This window comes from Balaenoptera acutorostrata, chromosome X, assembly GCF_949987535.1.
Source record: "Balaenoptera acutorostrata chromosome X, mBalAcu1.1, whole genome shotgun sequence".
Lineage (NCBI taxonomy): Eukaryota > Metazoa > Chordata > Mammalia > Artiodactyla > Balaenopteridae > Balaenoptera > Balaenoptera acutorostrata.
Window position 1 is genome coordinate 62,925,980 of NC_080085.1, and position 17,369 is coordinate 62,943,348.

Below are 17,369 nucleotides of genomic sequence, written 5' to 3' on the forward strand. Positions count from 1 at the left end.
GATGATCCAGGCCTTGATGGATAGCTAGAATTCCAACGAGGAGAGATGGGATGTGGTAAAGGGAGAGTAGTCCAGACAGAGGAAAAAACATGAACCAAGGTCTGAAAGTGGTCATATACAGGCTTTGTTTTGGATGTGATAAGTAGCAGGCTGTTTTGGTGGCAGTATTCACATTGTGATGGGGGAGCAATGGTAGATAAAGGTCGAAAGTTAGATTATAGAGGATATAGGTTTGGTCACTGATTCCCAACAGTAATGGTGGTGATGTGGTAGGGAGAGGCAGGGGATGAGAAGGACTTGAAGGTGTTGACACAATTTCAAGTCTGGGTGACTGAAAGAATGATAATACCATGAAAAGCGTCAGGCAGTAGTAGGTTTCTGGTAAAGACTGAATTTGACTTTAGACATGTTGAGTAAGAAGACATATAAAAATGAATTCTGAGTAGATTAAGGACTTAAATTTTTTAAAATTCTTGAAGGTATTTAAAATATTTTTAAATTCTGGGAGGGGAGAAGGTTCTCCCCATGCATGATAAGAAACTCAGAAGCCAAAAAAGAAAAGACTATATAAAACAAAACTTTTGGGACTTCCCTGGTGGTCCAGTGGTTAAGACTCCACGCTCCCAATGCAGGGGGCCCGGGCTCGATCCCTGGTCAGGGAACTAGACACCACATGCTGCAACTAAAGATCCCACGTACCACAACTAATGATCCCCCACGCCACAACGAAGATGTTGCGTGCCGCAACTAAGACCCAGTGCAGCCAAATAAGTAAATAAATAAATATTTTTAAAAAACCCCGAAACTTTTGCATAGAGAAAAGCATATGAACAAAGTTAAAACACAAATACCTTGGACAAAATATCTACAACAAATATAACAAACAAAATAGTAATATATACTATTACTATAAGAAAAATATAAATAATCCAATGGAGAGCAAACAATGGTTATGAACAGACAACTCACAGAAGGAATACTAGTCAATAGACATAGGAAACCCCACCTCCCAGTTTCTACTCAAATCCACAAGGGATACTGGGCAGAATTCCAAGTGTATTAAAAACCATGCAGCACATCAAACAATCTACTCAAGTGGTTTGATACTAGAGTACTAGTTCTAGTGAGATTACAGGTTTTGATCAGATGTTATGGTGAAGTTAGTATGTACAGGATTAGATGAAGAAAACTCATGTGTTAGGAGTGGAAGAGTTGGCAGTCAACCATGGATCATCTGAATTGGTAGGAAAGCATGAGTGTTTCAAGCCTTTGCTTGCCTATCCCAATGACCCTGTTGAATCTTCAGTTTTCATTCAAGCTACAGTCATTAGTCATTCTGTCCTTAACCCTTATCTCTTCTCACCTTCTCTATCTTTTCACTACTCTGCATTTAGCATTGTGCCTGGCACATAAGTATTCAACTAATACTTTTTGAACAGACTGCCTTACCCTAAAGGAAAAAGGAAAGGAATAAAGGTATCGGAGTAATAAAACCCATGTCTTTTTCTTGGTAGTAGCACATAACAAGCTTTAACAGTTGGCACTTGGACAGGGTTGTATGAGAGGGGAAGTCCCTCACAGCATCAGACTGTCAGGAGGCTTATATAAGGCACAAGTTCTACCATCCATAACAGGAGGAGGGCAAGGGAACTCCCAGGGAAGAGGGGAGGAGGGGGGTTACAGGTCTAGGTGTAGTCCCTCAGTAGCACTGTGGGGAGGCTCTAGGTTAGAAAGCTCTGAATGGCAGCAATGGTTTGGGACACTCATGGCCCAGGGCTTATCTCTTGCTAGCAGATGCAGGTTGAGTTTTGAGGAGGATGCAAAGCAGGCAGGCCCTAAATGGCTTAAAATATGTTTGGGCTATTTTTAATAAAATTGGATGTGTAAAACTTTGACTTTAGTGCTGGTGGGCTTTTCAGCTTCCTTTTTTACTTACTCATTAAACACCATAATCTGATGGAAATGGCATAGGCTCTGGAGTCAGGCCAAGGGGACTTCATTACCACCTAGAGGGGATGAAAGTTCCAGATCCCTACCTAGCCTTCTTTGACACTCCCCTGGCAGTGAGAAAGGTGGAGCAGTGCCTGCCTTGGTGAGAGCAGAAGTCTGGGCTTTCCACTCAGCCTTTGTTGACAGGGGTAGCACCGCAGATTTTTCTCTGGTGCTTGGCTGGAATAGAGTGGTTATTGTTTAAAAGTTGTCTGTGTTGCTAGAGTGCCTCTTTCCTAGCCCTTTGTCTGGGAAGAACGGGTTTTCCTTAGGGCTTTTGTTGTCTGTGCCCACTGACTGGCCTTTTCAGGCTGCTGGCTTCTCCAGCACCCAGTGAGGCAACAAAGAAAACCTGGGGATGTCAGCACCCTCTCAGTCCTCGAATCATGAGGTCCTTAGTCAGTCTGCCGCCTTCTCTCCACCTTTCAACATCTTGTTATGTTTGTTTTATAAATAATGTCCTCCTGTACCTAGCAGGAGGAACAGAGAGAAATGCATTTACTCTATCTTGTCCAGAACCAGAAGTCCCATTGTGGTTATGTTTTAAGAGGTTTTTGTCTTTTAGAAATAATACTGAAATATTTAGGAATAAAATGATAAAATGTTTGGTATCCTCTTCAAAATAATCCAGGGGGAAGAGAGAATGAGAATATAGATGTGACAAGATTAACCATGAGTTTATAGTTGTTCAGGCTGGAAGATGGGTCCAAAAGTGTTCATCACACTATTCTCTCTACTTTTGTATAAGCCTGGGCATTTCAGCAATATCATCAAAGTTACTCTCCCTCCTCTGTTGAGGATGTGTTTGAGGAAAACTAGATTGAAGTAGAAAGACTTGTTAGGAAACTGTAGCAACAGTCCTAGGGAGAGACATAGGCCTGAATGAAGGCAGCAATATTAGAGATGCAGAAGATAAATATTTAGAGGTAAAACTGGACAGACTTGGTGATTAACTGGATATAGGGAGAAGGCTTGATGATTAGGTAGGTGTTGATTCCAACAATAGAGATGGAGAATTTCATAGAAGCAACTCCATTTTTGATATTTGACTGCTGACTGCTTTCAAGTCCTACCACTCCCCTTTCCTTTCCAGCCTACGTCTGAGCAAGTTGATAAAAAAGTCTGAGTGTTCCCTCTTTTGGTGCCGTTGAGAATGAACCCTCATCCCAGCCTCACCTCCTGATCATAATAAAATTCCAAATCCAGCCTCTTTCCCTGCTTTTTAAGGACCCACACCCTTCTGGTATTTGTGTGGCATCATCAGTCTTGACATCCAAAACAAATTAGGGGAGGGCGGGGGTCCATCCTGCCTCTTCAGGGTGCTGACAACATGAATAAATGAGGAAGAACAGGTAATTTTGTGGGGGAATTTGGGGGACAGGAGAGAGGAGTTCAAGGTACCTAGAGTTAGGGGTACCTAGATAAAATGTACCTAGCAGAGGATGCCTGACACATAGCAAACACTCACTAATGCTACTTTTTTTTTCCTGTAAGCCTCCATATTCTTACTTCTTTTGAGTTAAAAATTTATTTATCTATAGATTTTACCAAATAATGGAGGCTTAAAATAACCATAATAATGATAATAATGTTTACGTTATTAGTCACTTACTATGTACCAGGCATTGTATTAGAGACTGCAGATATTTTTTTAACATCTTTATTGGAGTATAATTGCTTTACAATGGTGTGTTCGTTTCTGCTTTATAACAAAGTGAATCAGTTATACATATACATATGTTCCCATATCTCTTCCCTCTTGCATCTCCCTCCCTCCCATCCTCCATATCCCACCCCTGTAGGTGGTCACAAAGCACAGAGCTGATCTCCCTGTGCTATGCGGTTGCTTCCCACTAGCTATCTATTTTACGTCTGGTAGTGTATATATGTCCATGCCACTCTCTCACTTTGTCACATCCTACCCTTCCCCCTCCCCATATCCTCAAGTTCATTCTCTAGTAGGTCTGTGTCTTTATTCCCAGAGACTGCAGATATTTTATCTTGTTTTAATCTTTACAACAATTCTATGAGGTAGGTATAATCCAAATTTTATAAATGAGGACAATTGAGACTTTAAAGTTACACAGTAGGTAGGTTGCAAAACTATTCAAATCCACATCAGTGAGACTCCAGAGCAGTGCTATATTTACTATGCTATACTTCTTTTCTATATGATCATGAAAGTAGATTGATAATATCCATCACTTACTTCATAGTATATAGCATGTAGAGGATATCAGCTTGCTCCTGTAAGCTGGAGGTCTCCTTCAACTGTAAAACCAGTGCTTTGAAGTCCACTTCCCCAGACGGGTGTCTAGGAAGATGTATTTCTACACGAACAGAGGGAACCTTTAGTTTGAGAAAAGACAAAAAAAATCCACAAGTGATCACCTTAAATAATGCCCTAGAGTGCTGATCTTTTCACTTTCTAAACCTTTTCCATAAGAGTTTGCTAAATTTTGACAAAAAGTAAAGCAAAAACAATGACACCTTCAGAATGTATGATACAGCAATCTAGTTTTCTTAAGCCTGACTAGAAAAACTTGACCATTTAAAAAGTGAACTAAAAAGGACATATGTCTTCACCATGGTGGCATTTTGCCTACCACCAGTTACTAGCAGAAACCATAATGGCTAGTTCTATTATTTTCTGTAAGAATGGCAGTTTTGCAAAAAGCTGATAGAAATACCTCCTGTGCAAATTTACCTGGTCCTCTTGTGGTGCATGAAGTAAGTCAAGTAAGTTGAGTGAAGGCCGGGAAGCCTGAAATATCTTTGTAGGAAGATACATGTGTACATCTGCAAGAGGTTGATATTTATGGAAAAGCTTAGATAATTAAGAGATTAATAAAAATGCACAGTTGACCTCAACAATGAAGTTACATATGGGTTGGTTCTTTATAGAACAAGAATGAGAAATTTACTCTTTCTTGGTAATAGCAAAGAAAAGAAGTATGAAGGTCAGATAAATCAAAGGATATTCAATCAATCAATAAACATATTTTGAATGGAATATCTAGAATTATAGCATCAGCTGGACATATAATATTAAATTCTACGAACGTAATCAATACCACAATGGTGCTATCACTGATACTTTAATAGACTACCACATATAACAGAAAGAACCCAGTTACATTTTATATTTTCTGGACTCTCCCAGAAGAATATCTGGCCGCTAGCAGTTGGAATTGCTTGAGAACAGATAAATGGATGACCCTATCTAGGGAATCAAAAAATGTAGTGGCTGACCAACTTTGAGATATTCCTAAGATTTTTACTTACAGTTCATTGTTGAAACACTTACCATAACCTCTAAGGAGAGACTCTCTTGTCATTTTTGCCATTTTACAGATACAGAAAGAGAGATACAGAGCTCAGATAACTGTTCAAGCAAGTAAGTAGCAGAGCTGGGAATTAAGCTCAAGTTTCCTGATTCACAATCAAGAAGTATAACTTAATAAAGCTGATGTCTTTGCATAAGCCCTTTGTCAAGGAAGCATACGCAAAGGCTATGTATGCTAAGCTTTTCCCTTTTCTAACTGTTAAATGATTCCCCAATGATCATGTTTAATATCTTTGGTTAGTAATGGTCAATAAAATTTTAGACAGTAAGATCATGCATCTCAATCATTCTCATCATCTGTGAAATGTTAACATTTAGGTCCTCTAGGTGTGGCCAAGGAGCCCTTCTGTCCCTTCATATGTAGCTATCATACAGGTAATGAACACTGTTAGGAACCATGACTACTCCTGGCAATGTGTGGTAGAAGACATTCTCCACTGTGAATACTACTGAGGGAGGATAGTAGTCTTGGGGAGAAGAATGGTAAAGCTGTTGAAGAATGATACTGTAGTTGACAAATACAGCTCTACACTGCTGGAACAACTGACTGTATAAGTTACAGCTGGCCTAAGGAACCAGATTTAGCTTAATTAAGGGAGAATATCTCCCTTTCCATTGCAAGGCTATCTTGTAATAGTCTGCAATGCTTTCCCTTTAAATAAAATTACTTCCAAATTAGTGACTTTTCCAAAGGAGGAAAAAATCCTTTCCGCATTTTAATACTTTGATGTTAAAATTGAATATGCTCCATGTCTCTTGTTCTGTCTCTTCTTGCTATGTAACTGGTTAAACCAGACTACACAGCACTATCTATAGCAAAACTATACCCATTAATTACCCATTTTTAATTGTAAAAATTCATTAATTTTACAAATATTTGAGCAACTAATATGTTCTAGGTGCTGTCGGAGATGCTGGGGATAAAGCAGTGAACAAAACAAAGTTCCTGCCTACACTGTAATAAACACCCCACCCCCATCCTGGGCTTCATGTCATCCTGTTCCTGACTCCAGTGAGTCATGGCATTACTCACTCTGTACATGCAGCTCCTTGGCCTTGGTCATCAAGGACATTAAATCGCAGGTTGTCTGCACAGCAGCTCGGAACCGATTTAGCCCTCCCTTCTGTGAGGTAAGGGCTACTTTAGGATGGGGAGCAGTGTGCACCAAAAGGTGATCTAAATAACGAGCAACTTCATCACCACAGCGAGCTGCGAGGTTAGTGGGGGGAGGGGGAGAGAAAAAAATAAACATTTTAGTTACTTCACAATCTACCCCACCAAACAGAATGACTGACTCCTGTGCCCACAACACAGCACCAAAACCAGGTTGTTTTAGCTCATGGGGGAAAGGAGTTGGTGATCATTATACAATCTCGTAGCTTTACTATTCAGAAACTGTAGCCACTTACCAGGATCCACCTGTTCTTCAACTTTGTTGAGACAATATTAGGTTCCCTGAAAGTAGTATGAGCTTATTATAGGCCAGGTGGAGCATTTCATAATCTATGTATGTGTGTGTGATGGTAGTGGTGGTGGCAGTTGTGGTGGAGGAGGAGTAGAACAGGGCCCTTTGAGTCTCACTGGTATGAGGAGACTTGTGGGGAAGGGCAAAAATCTACTAAACATTGAGCCTACCTGAAAACAGACAGATTCCACAAATGGCAGCTACAATTGCTAAAGAAAGAACAAGCTCCATGTGGCACTGGTGTCAAAAGGACTACTGACCACACATTGGTCTTTTTTGTTACCCCCTTCACTTATTCACCAAATATTTATTGCCCACTATGGACCAGGTGGTGTACTAGGTGCTGAGGTTCCAGTGCTGAAGAAGACAGATATAGTCCTTATCCTTTTGGTCTCTCCCTCCCCCCCACACCTTCTATAACATTATCTCTGACTATGGATAACGGAAACCAAAAAAAATACATATATCTTGTGGCTGCTTAACATTTCAGATTTTACATGAACACTTGCAACATTTATAGTTGGAAAAGCCCAATGTTTGGATCAGTACTGAAGTTTGCTATGTCAGTCATGTATCATCTGGATTTTGATTACCTCTGGGTAACTCTCCAGATGTCTTTCTATTCTCTGATGTGACTAATGGGAACTAGCAGAGCTGCAGGAGTGGACCTCATACTCAGTGACATCGTAATGACAAATATTATAACCTTGAATACAATCTAGACACTTGAGTAGAGGATTATGAAGAATATGGAGAGAAGCGCTCTCCCCATGGAAGAGCTGGCAAGCAATAGACACGTCCATTGTGAGGACACCAATGAGTAAACCCAGACAGGGGAAAGTGACTCAGAATGCATAATATCAAGCTTAGTAAAACATATCATTAAAGAGATATATTTAAGAAAGCAATCTAAGAGAATGAGTGCTACAGATATAAATCACAACTACCTATGTAATAGCAAACAACCTCAATATATGATCAGTCTTATTTGGTTTTCAAAATATTTCAGCTTATGCCAAGATAGATATCATGACTTTGGGTATTACTGATAACAGGAAATAACCTTGTATTTAATGTACTCTTCAAACAAAGAAATTCACACTATTTTAGATCTTACAAAAACAAATACAGAGTGAATTAAATGGTACTTAGGTGAGTAAATGCTGAGCCCAAATGAGAAAATAGTCCTTCTGACTGCTAGTGTTTTGGTTTACTGTATATGAGATTATGCTTGCTAGCTCACTGAGGAAAGCTAATTTATTTATTTTTCTTCTCTCCAACACACCAATCTTAAGATAAAGAAATTGGCTGCCTTAAGATATAGGGTAACAGTCAGAAAACCAGACAGTGAAAGCAGGCAAACCATGTTTTACATAACTAGAACAATAATTCACTCCCACTGGCCCTTCTCTCTGTGGGATTCAAATAATGTAATGTTTGCCCTGCCTAGGTCAGCATTTTAACACTTTAGGGTGTTTCTCAGGCCCCCATGATGCTTTCTCACTATATCATCTTTGTATTCCTAGAAGCCAATTAGATTTTGTTCTGCGTTATTTGTCTAGGTGTAATATGAAAGCAATAGGCGTACCAAATCGGCTTTTTCAAACTATGCAGAACTCCCCCGAGATTCTGATGTACCCCTATAATATTCTATATAAAAGAACTATATAAAATTAGAATATATAGAATATGTTAGAATATAAAATTATAGAATATTATATAATAGTCTATATAAAAGAACTCTGATGGAATTTTATACTTTTTATGCTTTTTAATGTCAAAAAGCAGTACGTATATGTCTAGTTTTCCTACTACATACTTGATTAAATATCTCTCACTCACCATTGCTTCCTCCCATTTTTAAAGTACGAGTCATTTTATGTACCTGGGAGAGAAATCTCCCCTAACCTTAGTAAGGGATAGTCCAACTCTATACTCCACAATCACCACAGGGATATTAGACCAGAAACCAAAGGTAAGTAGAAGAATGAAAAGTGAAGCCAAATAAAAGTAGAAATCTAGGTGTATTAAATAGAAGTGAGACTGCTGGCAGTGAGAAATATTAAGGAGGATGCTCAACAATACTTTGTATTCTTGTCCAGCAAGGCCAGTGCATTTATGAAGCCTCCTTACCATTACTGGTTGAACCATAGCCATTCATCCAGTCACCAGATTCCAGCTCATTATCATAGGCATCATAATCTTCACTGTACAATTTACCCTCAGGTCCAGAGTCCATAAAGCTCAAATGTGTGCAGCAAGATGTTGTCAAAAACTCTGACAGTTTACCTGTTTGAATCCTGACAATTAAGAGGGTAAACAGAAAACAGAAGATCAGAGGAAATCATTTCCAAAACAACACAGTTTAGTGATAAAAAGGATACCTAGAATGCTCTGTTGGGGGATTACTAATGTTTATACATTAGTACAAATTTTGTAAAAGTGAAAATTTACAGCACTCCTAGACATAGTGTAGTATAGGTTAGGGTACTATGTTAATAAAGACTACAATTAATGGGTTCACAATCCACCAGCAGACCAGTTTTGCTCTCTTTCACTGCCACATACTACATTGCTAACTCTGCCAAATATCTGGCAAAAACTTCCATTGGCTGCAAGAGAAGCTAGGACAGAATGAAGATAAATCACCACAAATCTGTTGTATCATTTCAAAAAATACTCAAAAAAACCATTTTGAAAAGAAAAAAACGGTATCTGACAATTTTAAGAATTATAGTAGGTTGTAAGCCATATCTTCCCCTACTTATAAAGCCAATTGCAAAACCCAAACCCAAAGGGAAAGTCAATAATACTGATTTTCTAAAGAAGTCAGCTTGAGGGGGCTCCCAATGGCCAGATCTTGAATAATATGTACACTGAAATTGGAATGAATCATGACATAAATATAAAATAAGAATCTATGACTCTATGCTGGCAATAAAACTACAAAATTAAAGGGGGTAAGGGAGAGCTTTTTAATATTTTTAACAGAAGGATTCCAACTAATACATGTACAAAGAATGATAGAAACACAGAATCATGATTTTACAACCCCATTAGTAATAACTGATTGATCAATGGAAGCTAAAGCCATTTGGTCAAAGACTGTTGGAGAAAGGATAATGGAATCTAGACACGAATGGAGGATTATGAAGAATATGGAGAGAAGCACTCTCCCCATGGAAGGGCTGGCAAGCAATAGACACGTCCATTGTGAGGTCACCAATGAGTAAACTCAGACAGGGGAAAGTAACTCAGAAGATAACATTTTAAACAAACTGAGAGACATTCTGTAAAATAACTGACCTTCTTTCTTTAAAACTGTAATGAAAACTGTAATGAAATATTAACAAATAGCTGGGGAATTGCTCTAGATTAAAAGACATCAAGGAGATACAATAACTAAAAGCCAACGAGTGATCTTTCATTGGAGCTGGAGTGGGAAAAAAGCTATGGGAAAACATTATTGAGACAACTGGGTAATTTTGAATATGGACTCTGTATTAGATAATAGTATCATATCAATATTAACTTTTCTGAGTGTGCTGATTATATTGTAGTCATGTATGAGAATGCCCTCTTTCTTAGAAGACAGAAACTGAAGTATTTAGGGTTGAAGAGTCATGATATCTCTGACTAACTCTCACACACTTTAGCGAAAAAAGTGTGTGTGCCTGTGTGTGTGTGTGTGTGTGTGTGTGCGTGTGCACATATGTATGTGTGAGAGAGGGAGAAGGGTAGGGAACAAGAGAGGAAGGGAGGGAGGAGAGGAAGGGAGGGAGGAGAGGAAGGAAGGGAGGGAAGGGGGGAGAGAGAGAACACACAAGTGGGACAGATGTTAACAGGTGAGTCTTGAGGGAGGGTATATGGTATTCAATAAGATTCTTGAATATTTGTGTCTACTTGAAATTTTTCAAAATAAAAACTTAGGGAAAAAAGAAAAGCAGTGAGAATTGAATAGTCCAGTAACCTACTTTCCTCCCTCCTTCCCTCCCTCCCTTCCATTCTTCCTTCCTTCCAGGGTAAGTTTCCTGATCCACTGAATTTATGGGGTGTAGGCAAAGAACAGGGTGGGGAAAAATTCCAACCGTTCTCTTTAACATTAAATTCCTTGATTCAATCTATCAAACACCAGCTCCTGGAATAGGATGGGTATATGTTGCTAAAGATACAGAGAAAGGCATCACAAGTCTACCATTACTATACCCAGCATGCAAATTTCACTTCATTTCACTACTGAGTGCATACAGGTCACTTACCTTGCCCCACCAAAATAGCCATCCTGCATTTTTCGGAGTGCTGCCAGGATACTTGAATTCAAGCTGGTTCCACCTTCATCTTAAAATGAAGAGAATTTTAAAACAATCTTTGTGGTTTTAACTTTGAAATAAGGGGAATCTTTCAATTATTTTAAACCAACTTTCTGGTGGTGATGGTACAAATGAGACAGTCCTCGTTGACCACCCTGTATTTCAACACTTCATCTGAGAGCCAATGATGCTGCAGAATGGGAAATGGTAAGGGATGATGACCAAGAGAGGAGAGTTCCTCACAGACAGTATCTTATTTATTGTAAGTACTTAGCACATTGCATGATTGCAGAACACAGAATGATTACTGAATGCTGACAATAATAACAACAGCAACCATATGTTGAATGTTATGTGCCGAGTACTGTGCTGAACATTTTATACATTATCTCATCCAATGAGCTTTGGTTTACGTGTGTGTATGTGGGTAGGCATAAAAAATATTTAGAAGGCTAACAATTATCCACCTTTATGTGAAGGGGATCATACTACACATACTCTTTTGTGATCCACTTTTTCTAACTAATTCTTTGCAAAAGGTAAAAATGATTCCATAACAGATATTTAGACTGTTGTATTATAAGCAACACTGTGATGCAATTTTTCTATTATTTCCTTAGGATAAATTCTTACAAGTAGAACTGTTAGAACAAAGGGAACACTTACTAAAAACTTTATAGACTGCCAAACTGCGCACTAAAAAAGTTGTGCCACTATGTCTACCATCAGTATAGAAAGTGATTGTTTCCCCACATCTTTAACAACAATGGTGTTAATAATCTTTTAAATCTTTGTTTATCTGATACATGAAAAAAATACATTGTTTTAATTTTAGTACTAGTAAGATTGAGCATGTTTTCATGTATAGACTGGCTATTTGTATTTCTTTTATGAATTGCCTGTTCATGTTCTTTTCCCATTTATTTTTTTTTTTGGTGGTTCGAAAACTTTGACAATCAGCCGTTAGTTCTCATCCACATTAACTGTCTGCAGATTTTTGAAAGTGGTGACAGGTACATAGGTAACCAACGTATAGAGCTTGTTTGGTGAATCTTCATCTTCATTACGTTTTCTGGACAACCGCACATGGACACCGTATGGGATATTCCTTATTCCTTTGGCCCAGACAGCTTTGTTGAGCTCAGTGTCAATGTGTGCATCTGGAGTTCCCACCTCCTTCATGGCAAATTTCTGGATTTCTTTGAGTGCCCGAGGGGCATGCTTCTTGAAACCCACTCCATGGATGCGCTGGTGAATGATGATAGTGTATTCTCTGGTCACCACCTCGTTGATGGCGGACTGGCCCTTCTTCTCGCCACCCTTCTTTGCAGGAGCCATTCTGCCAGGTTTGGGTTGGAAAGCTCTTTTCCCATGTTTTAAATAAATAATCTTTTTTTTTTCAATTGACTTTCAAGGCCTCTTTATGTTTTGTGACTATTACCCTTTTCTCTATCATATGTATGGCAAATATTTTATCTACTTTATTATTTGTCTTTCAGCCTCAACCACACTTCATTTTTGTATAAAGTATTTATTTAGAAACAAAGATTAATTTAGATTTTCATGTTTTAAAATCTGTCAAGTTTTCCTTTCTGCGTCTTGCAAAGTACAGCTTTCTTCAGCCCAAGATCACAAAAACATTCTCCCATACTTTCTTCTCTTTTATAGTTTTTCTTGTTGCTTAGCTGTTTAATCTATTTAGAATTTAATTTTGTATAAAATGTAAAGTAGCAGGCCTAAATGAATGATTTTCCCAAATGTATTTATTTATATTCTTTTGCTGCTATTTGTATTGCTGTCTTTATCATTATTGTAATTCCAATGGATCTATCTTCTCTTGTTTTTAGTTTTTAAAAAATCTGGTTATTCTGGTACATTTTCTCGTCCATATGCAATTTAGATTCAGCTTGTTCATAAAAATTTGTCTTTATTTTGATTTGGAATTCACTGAATTGATAGATTAATTTAATAAGAATGAACATCTTCTCAATATTAACTACTTCCATCTAGCAACATGGTATGTCTCTCTAGTAATTAAAATCTTCTTTTATGTTTTTTATTAGCTTTATAATTTTTTACATAGTTTTATGCATATTTCTTATTAAGCTTATTCTTTTTTAAATTAATTTTTATTGGGGTATAGTTGCTTTGCAATGTTGTGTTAGTTTCTGCTGTACAGCAAAATGGATCAGTTATACGTATACGTATACCCTCTCTTTGTCAGATTTCCTTCCCATTTAGGTCACCACAGAGCACTGAGTAGTTTCCCTGTGCTATACAGTAGGTTCTCATTAGTTATCTATTTTATACATAGTAGTGTATATATGTCAATCTCAATCTCCCAATTCATCCCACCCCCTTGTTCCCCCTTGGTATCCATAAGTTTGTTCTCTATATCTGTGTCTCTATTTCTTAAGCTTATTCTTATACTATTTACTTTTCTAGAAATTTGTCAATTTTATCTAGATTTATAAAATTGTATTTGGTATTCTTTTATAATTTGTAAAGACTCCTCCATTTCTTGTTTTTTTTTAACATCTTTATTGGAGTATAATTGCTTTACAATGGTGTGTTAGTTTTAGACTCCTCCATTTCTGTTGCTATATCCCCTTCCTCATTCTTAACATTATTTTTATTATCTATATTTTTTCTCTTTATTATGAAGTCTATTTTATCAGATATTAATATGGCCACTTCTGATTTTTAAAATTAATTTTACATGGCATATTTTTTCCGTTATTTTATTCTAGTCTATCTATATTGTTACATATGAAGTGAATCTCATGGAGACAGCGTATATGTGGGTCATTTTTAAATCTACTCTGCCAATCTCAGTCTTTAATTGGTGTATTTAGGCTATTTACAGTTAATGTAATTATTGATATATTAGGAATGAGTCTGCCATTTTACTTATTGTTTTCTGTTTGTTCCTCTGTTCTTCTATTTTTAATTCCTGCTTTCTAAAACACAAGAATTCCATTTTATCTATAGTGTTTTTTACTTTATCTCCTTGTATAGACTTCTTAGTGGTTACCCTAGGTATTACATAATATATACAAACATGTATTATACATATATCACTGTCTATTAGTGCCAACATTTCACGAGTTTAAAGTGATGTGTAAAAACCTTATTTCCTTTTTTATTTTTATTTATTTTATTTTATTTTTTTTCACACACACGCACTGTATTTTATTTTTACAAGAGATAAATAGACTGACACCAAGCATTGTACATGGATGACCACAACAAAAGCAACAATGATTGCAATTACCAAACATGAAACACACTCATACTATGTCATAATATTCACATTCAGTCCAGTAATCCTCCACTGTAACAGCTCCTTTACTTCGCAGTGAAAATTGATTTGTATATTCTTTGCCTCTGAGTCCTTGTGGGATTTTTTTAAAATTCAAACAGAAAGTCACAAAAATTATACTCATCCTCATCAGTTCACTCACTCCCATGTAATTAATTTTTTTTCATCTTGATCTTTTGTTATCACTTTTATGAGTTCATCAGTTTTTCATTAGAGTTCTGAAAATGCTTATTCATTCAGTTCAGCAGTACAGTCAGTTACCAGAAACCTGAACTTGTCAGAGTCTTTTCCATGAATTCCTTGAAGATGAAACCCTTTTATAGGAACATATTTGCAAAAGCATCAGAGTACACCCAGAACTGTCTGTAAATGACAAAAGACTTAAAAATGACCATGGTTAAAGATTTGATGAAAGTTCATAATAATGCAGGTGACAAGAAAATTAGTTATTTCTGAGATATACATTTTAAAGTAATAACTAGGATTATGACTTATAACATTATACCAGAACATGTAAGATTTTTAGAAATTTCATGTAATGTCTGAAACATTTATATTAACATATTTCCATACAAATAACCCAATGAAAGTTTAGTATTAGTTGTTTTGTTTGTTTTTTTATACTGCAGGTTCTTATTAGTCATCAATTTTATACACATCAGTGTATACATGTCAATCCCAATTGCCCAATTCAGCACACCACCATCCCCAGCTCACCGCAGTTTTCCCCCCTTGGTGTCCATATGTCTGTTCTCTACATCTGTGTCTCAACTTCTGCCCTGCAAACCAGCTCATCTGTACCATTTTTCTAGGTTCCACATACATGCGTTAATATACGATATTTGTTTTTCTCTTTCTGACTTACTTCACTCTGTATGACAGTCTCTAGATCCATCCACGTCTCAACAAATGACTCAATTTCATTCCTTTTTATGGCTGAGTAATATTCCATTGTATATATGTACCACAACTTCTTTATCCATTCGTCTGTTGATGGGCATTTAGGTTGCTTCGATAACCTGGCTATTGTAAATAGTGCTGCAATGAACATTCGGGTGCATGTGTCTTTTTGAATTACGGTTTTCTCTGGGTATATGCCCAGTAGTGGGATTGCTGAGTCATATGGTAATTCTATTTTTAGTTTTTTAAGGAACCTCCATATTGTTCTCCATAGTGGCTGTATCAATTTACATTCCCACCAACAGTGCAAGAGGGTTCCCTTTTCTCCACACCCGCTCCAGCATTTGTTGTTTGTAGATTTTCTGATGATGCCCATTCTAACTGGTGTGAGGTGATACCTCATTGTAGTTTTCATTTGCATTTCTCTAATAATTAGTGATGTTGAGCATCTTTTCATGTGCTTCATGGCCGTCTGTATGTCTTCTTTGGAGAAATGTCTATTTAGGTCTTCTGCCCATTTTTGGATTGGGGTGTTTGTTTCTTTAATATTGAGCTGAATGAGCTGTTTATATATTTTGGAGATTAATCCTTTGTCCATTGATTCGTTTGCAAATATTTTCTCCCATTCTGAGGGTTGTCTTTTCGTCTTGTTTATGGTTTCCTTTGCTGTGCAAAAGCTTTGAAGTTTCATTAAGACCCATTTGTTTATTTTTGTTTTTATTTCCATTACTCTAGGAGGTGGATCAAAAAAGATTTTGCTGTGATTTAGGTCAAAGAGTGTTCTTCCTATGTTTTCCTCTAAGAGTTTTATAGTGTCCAGTCTTACATTTAGGTCTCGAATCCATTTTGAGTTTATTTTTGTGTATGGTGTTAGGGAGTATTCTAATTTCATTCTTTTACATGTAGCTGTCCAGTTTTCCCAGCACCACTTATTGAAGAGACTGTCTTTTCTCCATTGTATATCTTTGCCTCCTTTGTCATAGATTAGTTGACCATAGGTGCGTGGGTTTATCTCTGGGCTTTCTATGTTGTTCCATTGATCTATGTTTCTGTTTTTGTGCCAGTACCATATTGTCTTGATTACTGTAGCTTTGTAGTATAGTCTGAAGTCAGGGAGTTTGATTCTGCCAGCTCTGTTTTTTTTCCCTCAAGACTGCTTTGGCTATTCGGGGTCTTTTGTATCTCCATACAAATTTTAAGATGACTTGTTCTAGCTCCATAAAAAATGCCATTGGTAATTTGATAGGGATTGCATTGAATCTGTAGATTGCTTTGGGTAGTATAGTCATTTTTACAATGTTGATTCTTCCAATCCAAGAACATGGTATATCTCTCCATCTGTTGGTATCATCTTTAATTTCTTTCATCAGTGTCTTATAGTTTTCTGCATACAGGTCTTTTGTCTCCCTAGGTAGGTTTATTCCTAGGTATTTTATTCTTTTTGTTGCAATGGTAAATGGGAGTGTTTCCATAATTTCTCTTTCAGATTTTTCATCATTAGTGTATAGGAATGCAAGAGATTTCTGTGCATTAACTTTGTATCCTGCAACTTTACCATATTCATTAATTAGCTCTAGCAGTTTTCTGGTGGCAGTTTTAGGATTCTCTATGTATAGTATCATGTCATCTGCAAAAAGTGACAGCTTTACTTCTTCTTTTCCAATTTATATTCCTTTTATTTCTTTTTCTTCTCTAATTGCCGTGGCTAGGACTTCCAGAACATCTTTACATCTTTACATCTTTATTGGAGTATAATTGCTTTACAATGTTTATGCTTGGAAAAAACTTAATTCCTTTTCAGTCCCTTACCTCCCCCAATATATAACTGCATTAAAGATCTCCTCCACATACTTTGAGAACCATATCAGACAGTGTTATGATTTTTGCTTCAAACGTCAAACATAATTTAGAAAATTGAAGTGGAGAAAGTCTATTGTATTTACCTGTATTCTTACTCTTTCAACTGTTGTTTTTCTTGCTTGATGTTCCAACATTCCATCTTGCATTATTTCCTTTTTATTTCAAGAACTTCCTTT

General features: G+C 37.0%; 2 protein-coding genes across 5 annotated transcripts in view; both read right to left on the minus strand.

Moving 5' to 3' along the window:
- The window catches only part of PHKA1 (phosphorylase kinase regulatory subunit alpha 1), a 137,145-nt gene that overhangs the window by 26,163 nt on the left and 93,613 nt on the right, over window positions 1–17,369 (minus strand). For all 4 annotated transcript variants that reach the window (XM_057537816.1, XM_057537815.1, XM_057537814.1 and 1 more), the window contains 5 exons: window positions 11,061–11,139; window positions 8,935–9,101; window positions 6,369–6,545; window positions 4,697–4,788; window positions 4,199–4,338 (listed from right to left, as the gene is read on the minus strand). In XM_057537816.1, coding sequence (XP_057393799.1) covers window positions 4,199–4,338; window positions 4,697–4,788; window positions 6,369–6,545; window positions 8,935–9,101; window positions 11,061–11,139 — 655 coding nt within the window. The remainder of the gene's footprint in view (window positions 1–4,198; window positions 4,339–4,696; window positions 4,789–6,368; window positions 6,546–8,934; window positions 9,102–11,060; window positions 11,140–17,369) is intronic.
- LOC103017302 (60S ribosomal protein L31-like) lies at window positions 11,926–12,606 on the minus strand. Its single transcript, XM_057537817.1, has one exon. It carries the CDS (start codon window positions 12,447–12,449, stop codon window positions 12,075–12,077), a length of 375 nt encoding a protein of 124 aa, XP_057393800.1. The 5' UTR covers window positions 12,450–12,606; the 3' UTR covers window positions 11,926–12,074.

What these genes read in the sequence shown, in the direction of transcription:
- LOC103017302 (XM_057537817.1), bottom strand. Translation starts at nt 12,449, where the DNA reads ATGGCTCCTGCAAAGAAGGGTGGCGAGAAGAAGGGCCAGTCCGCCATC.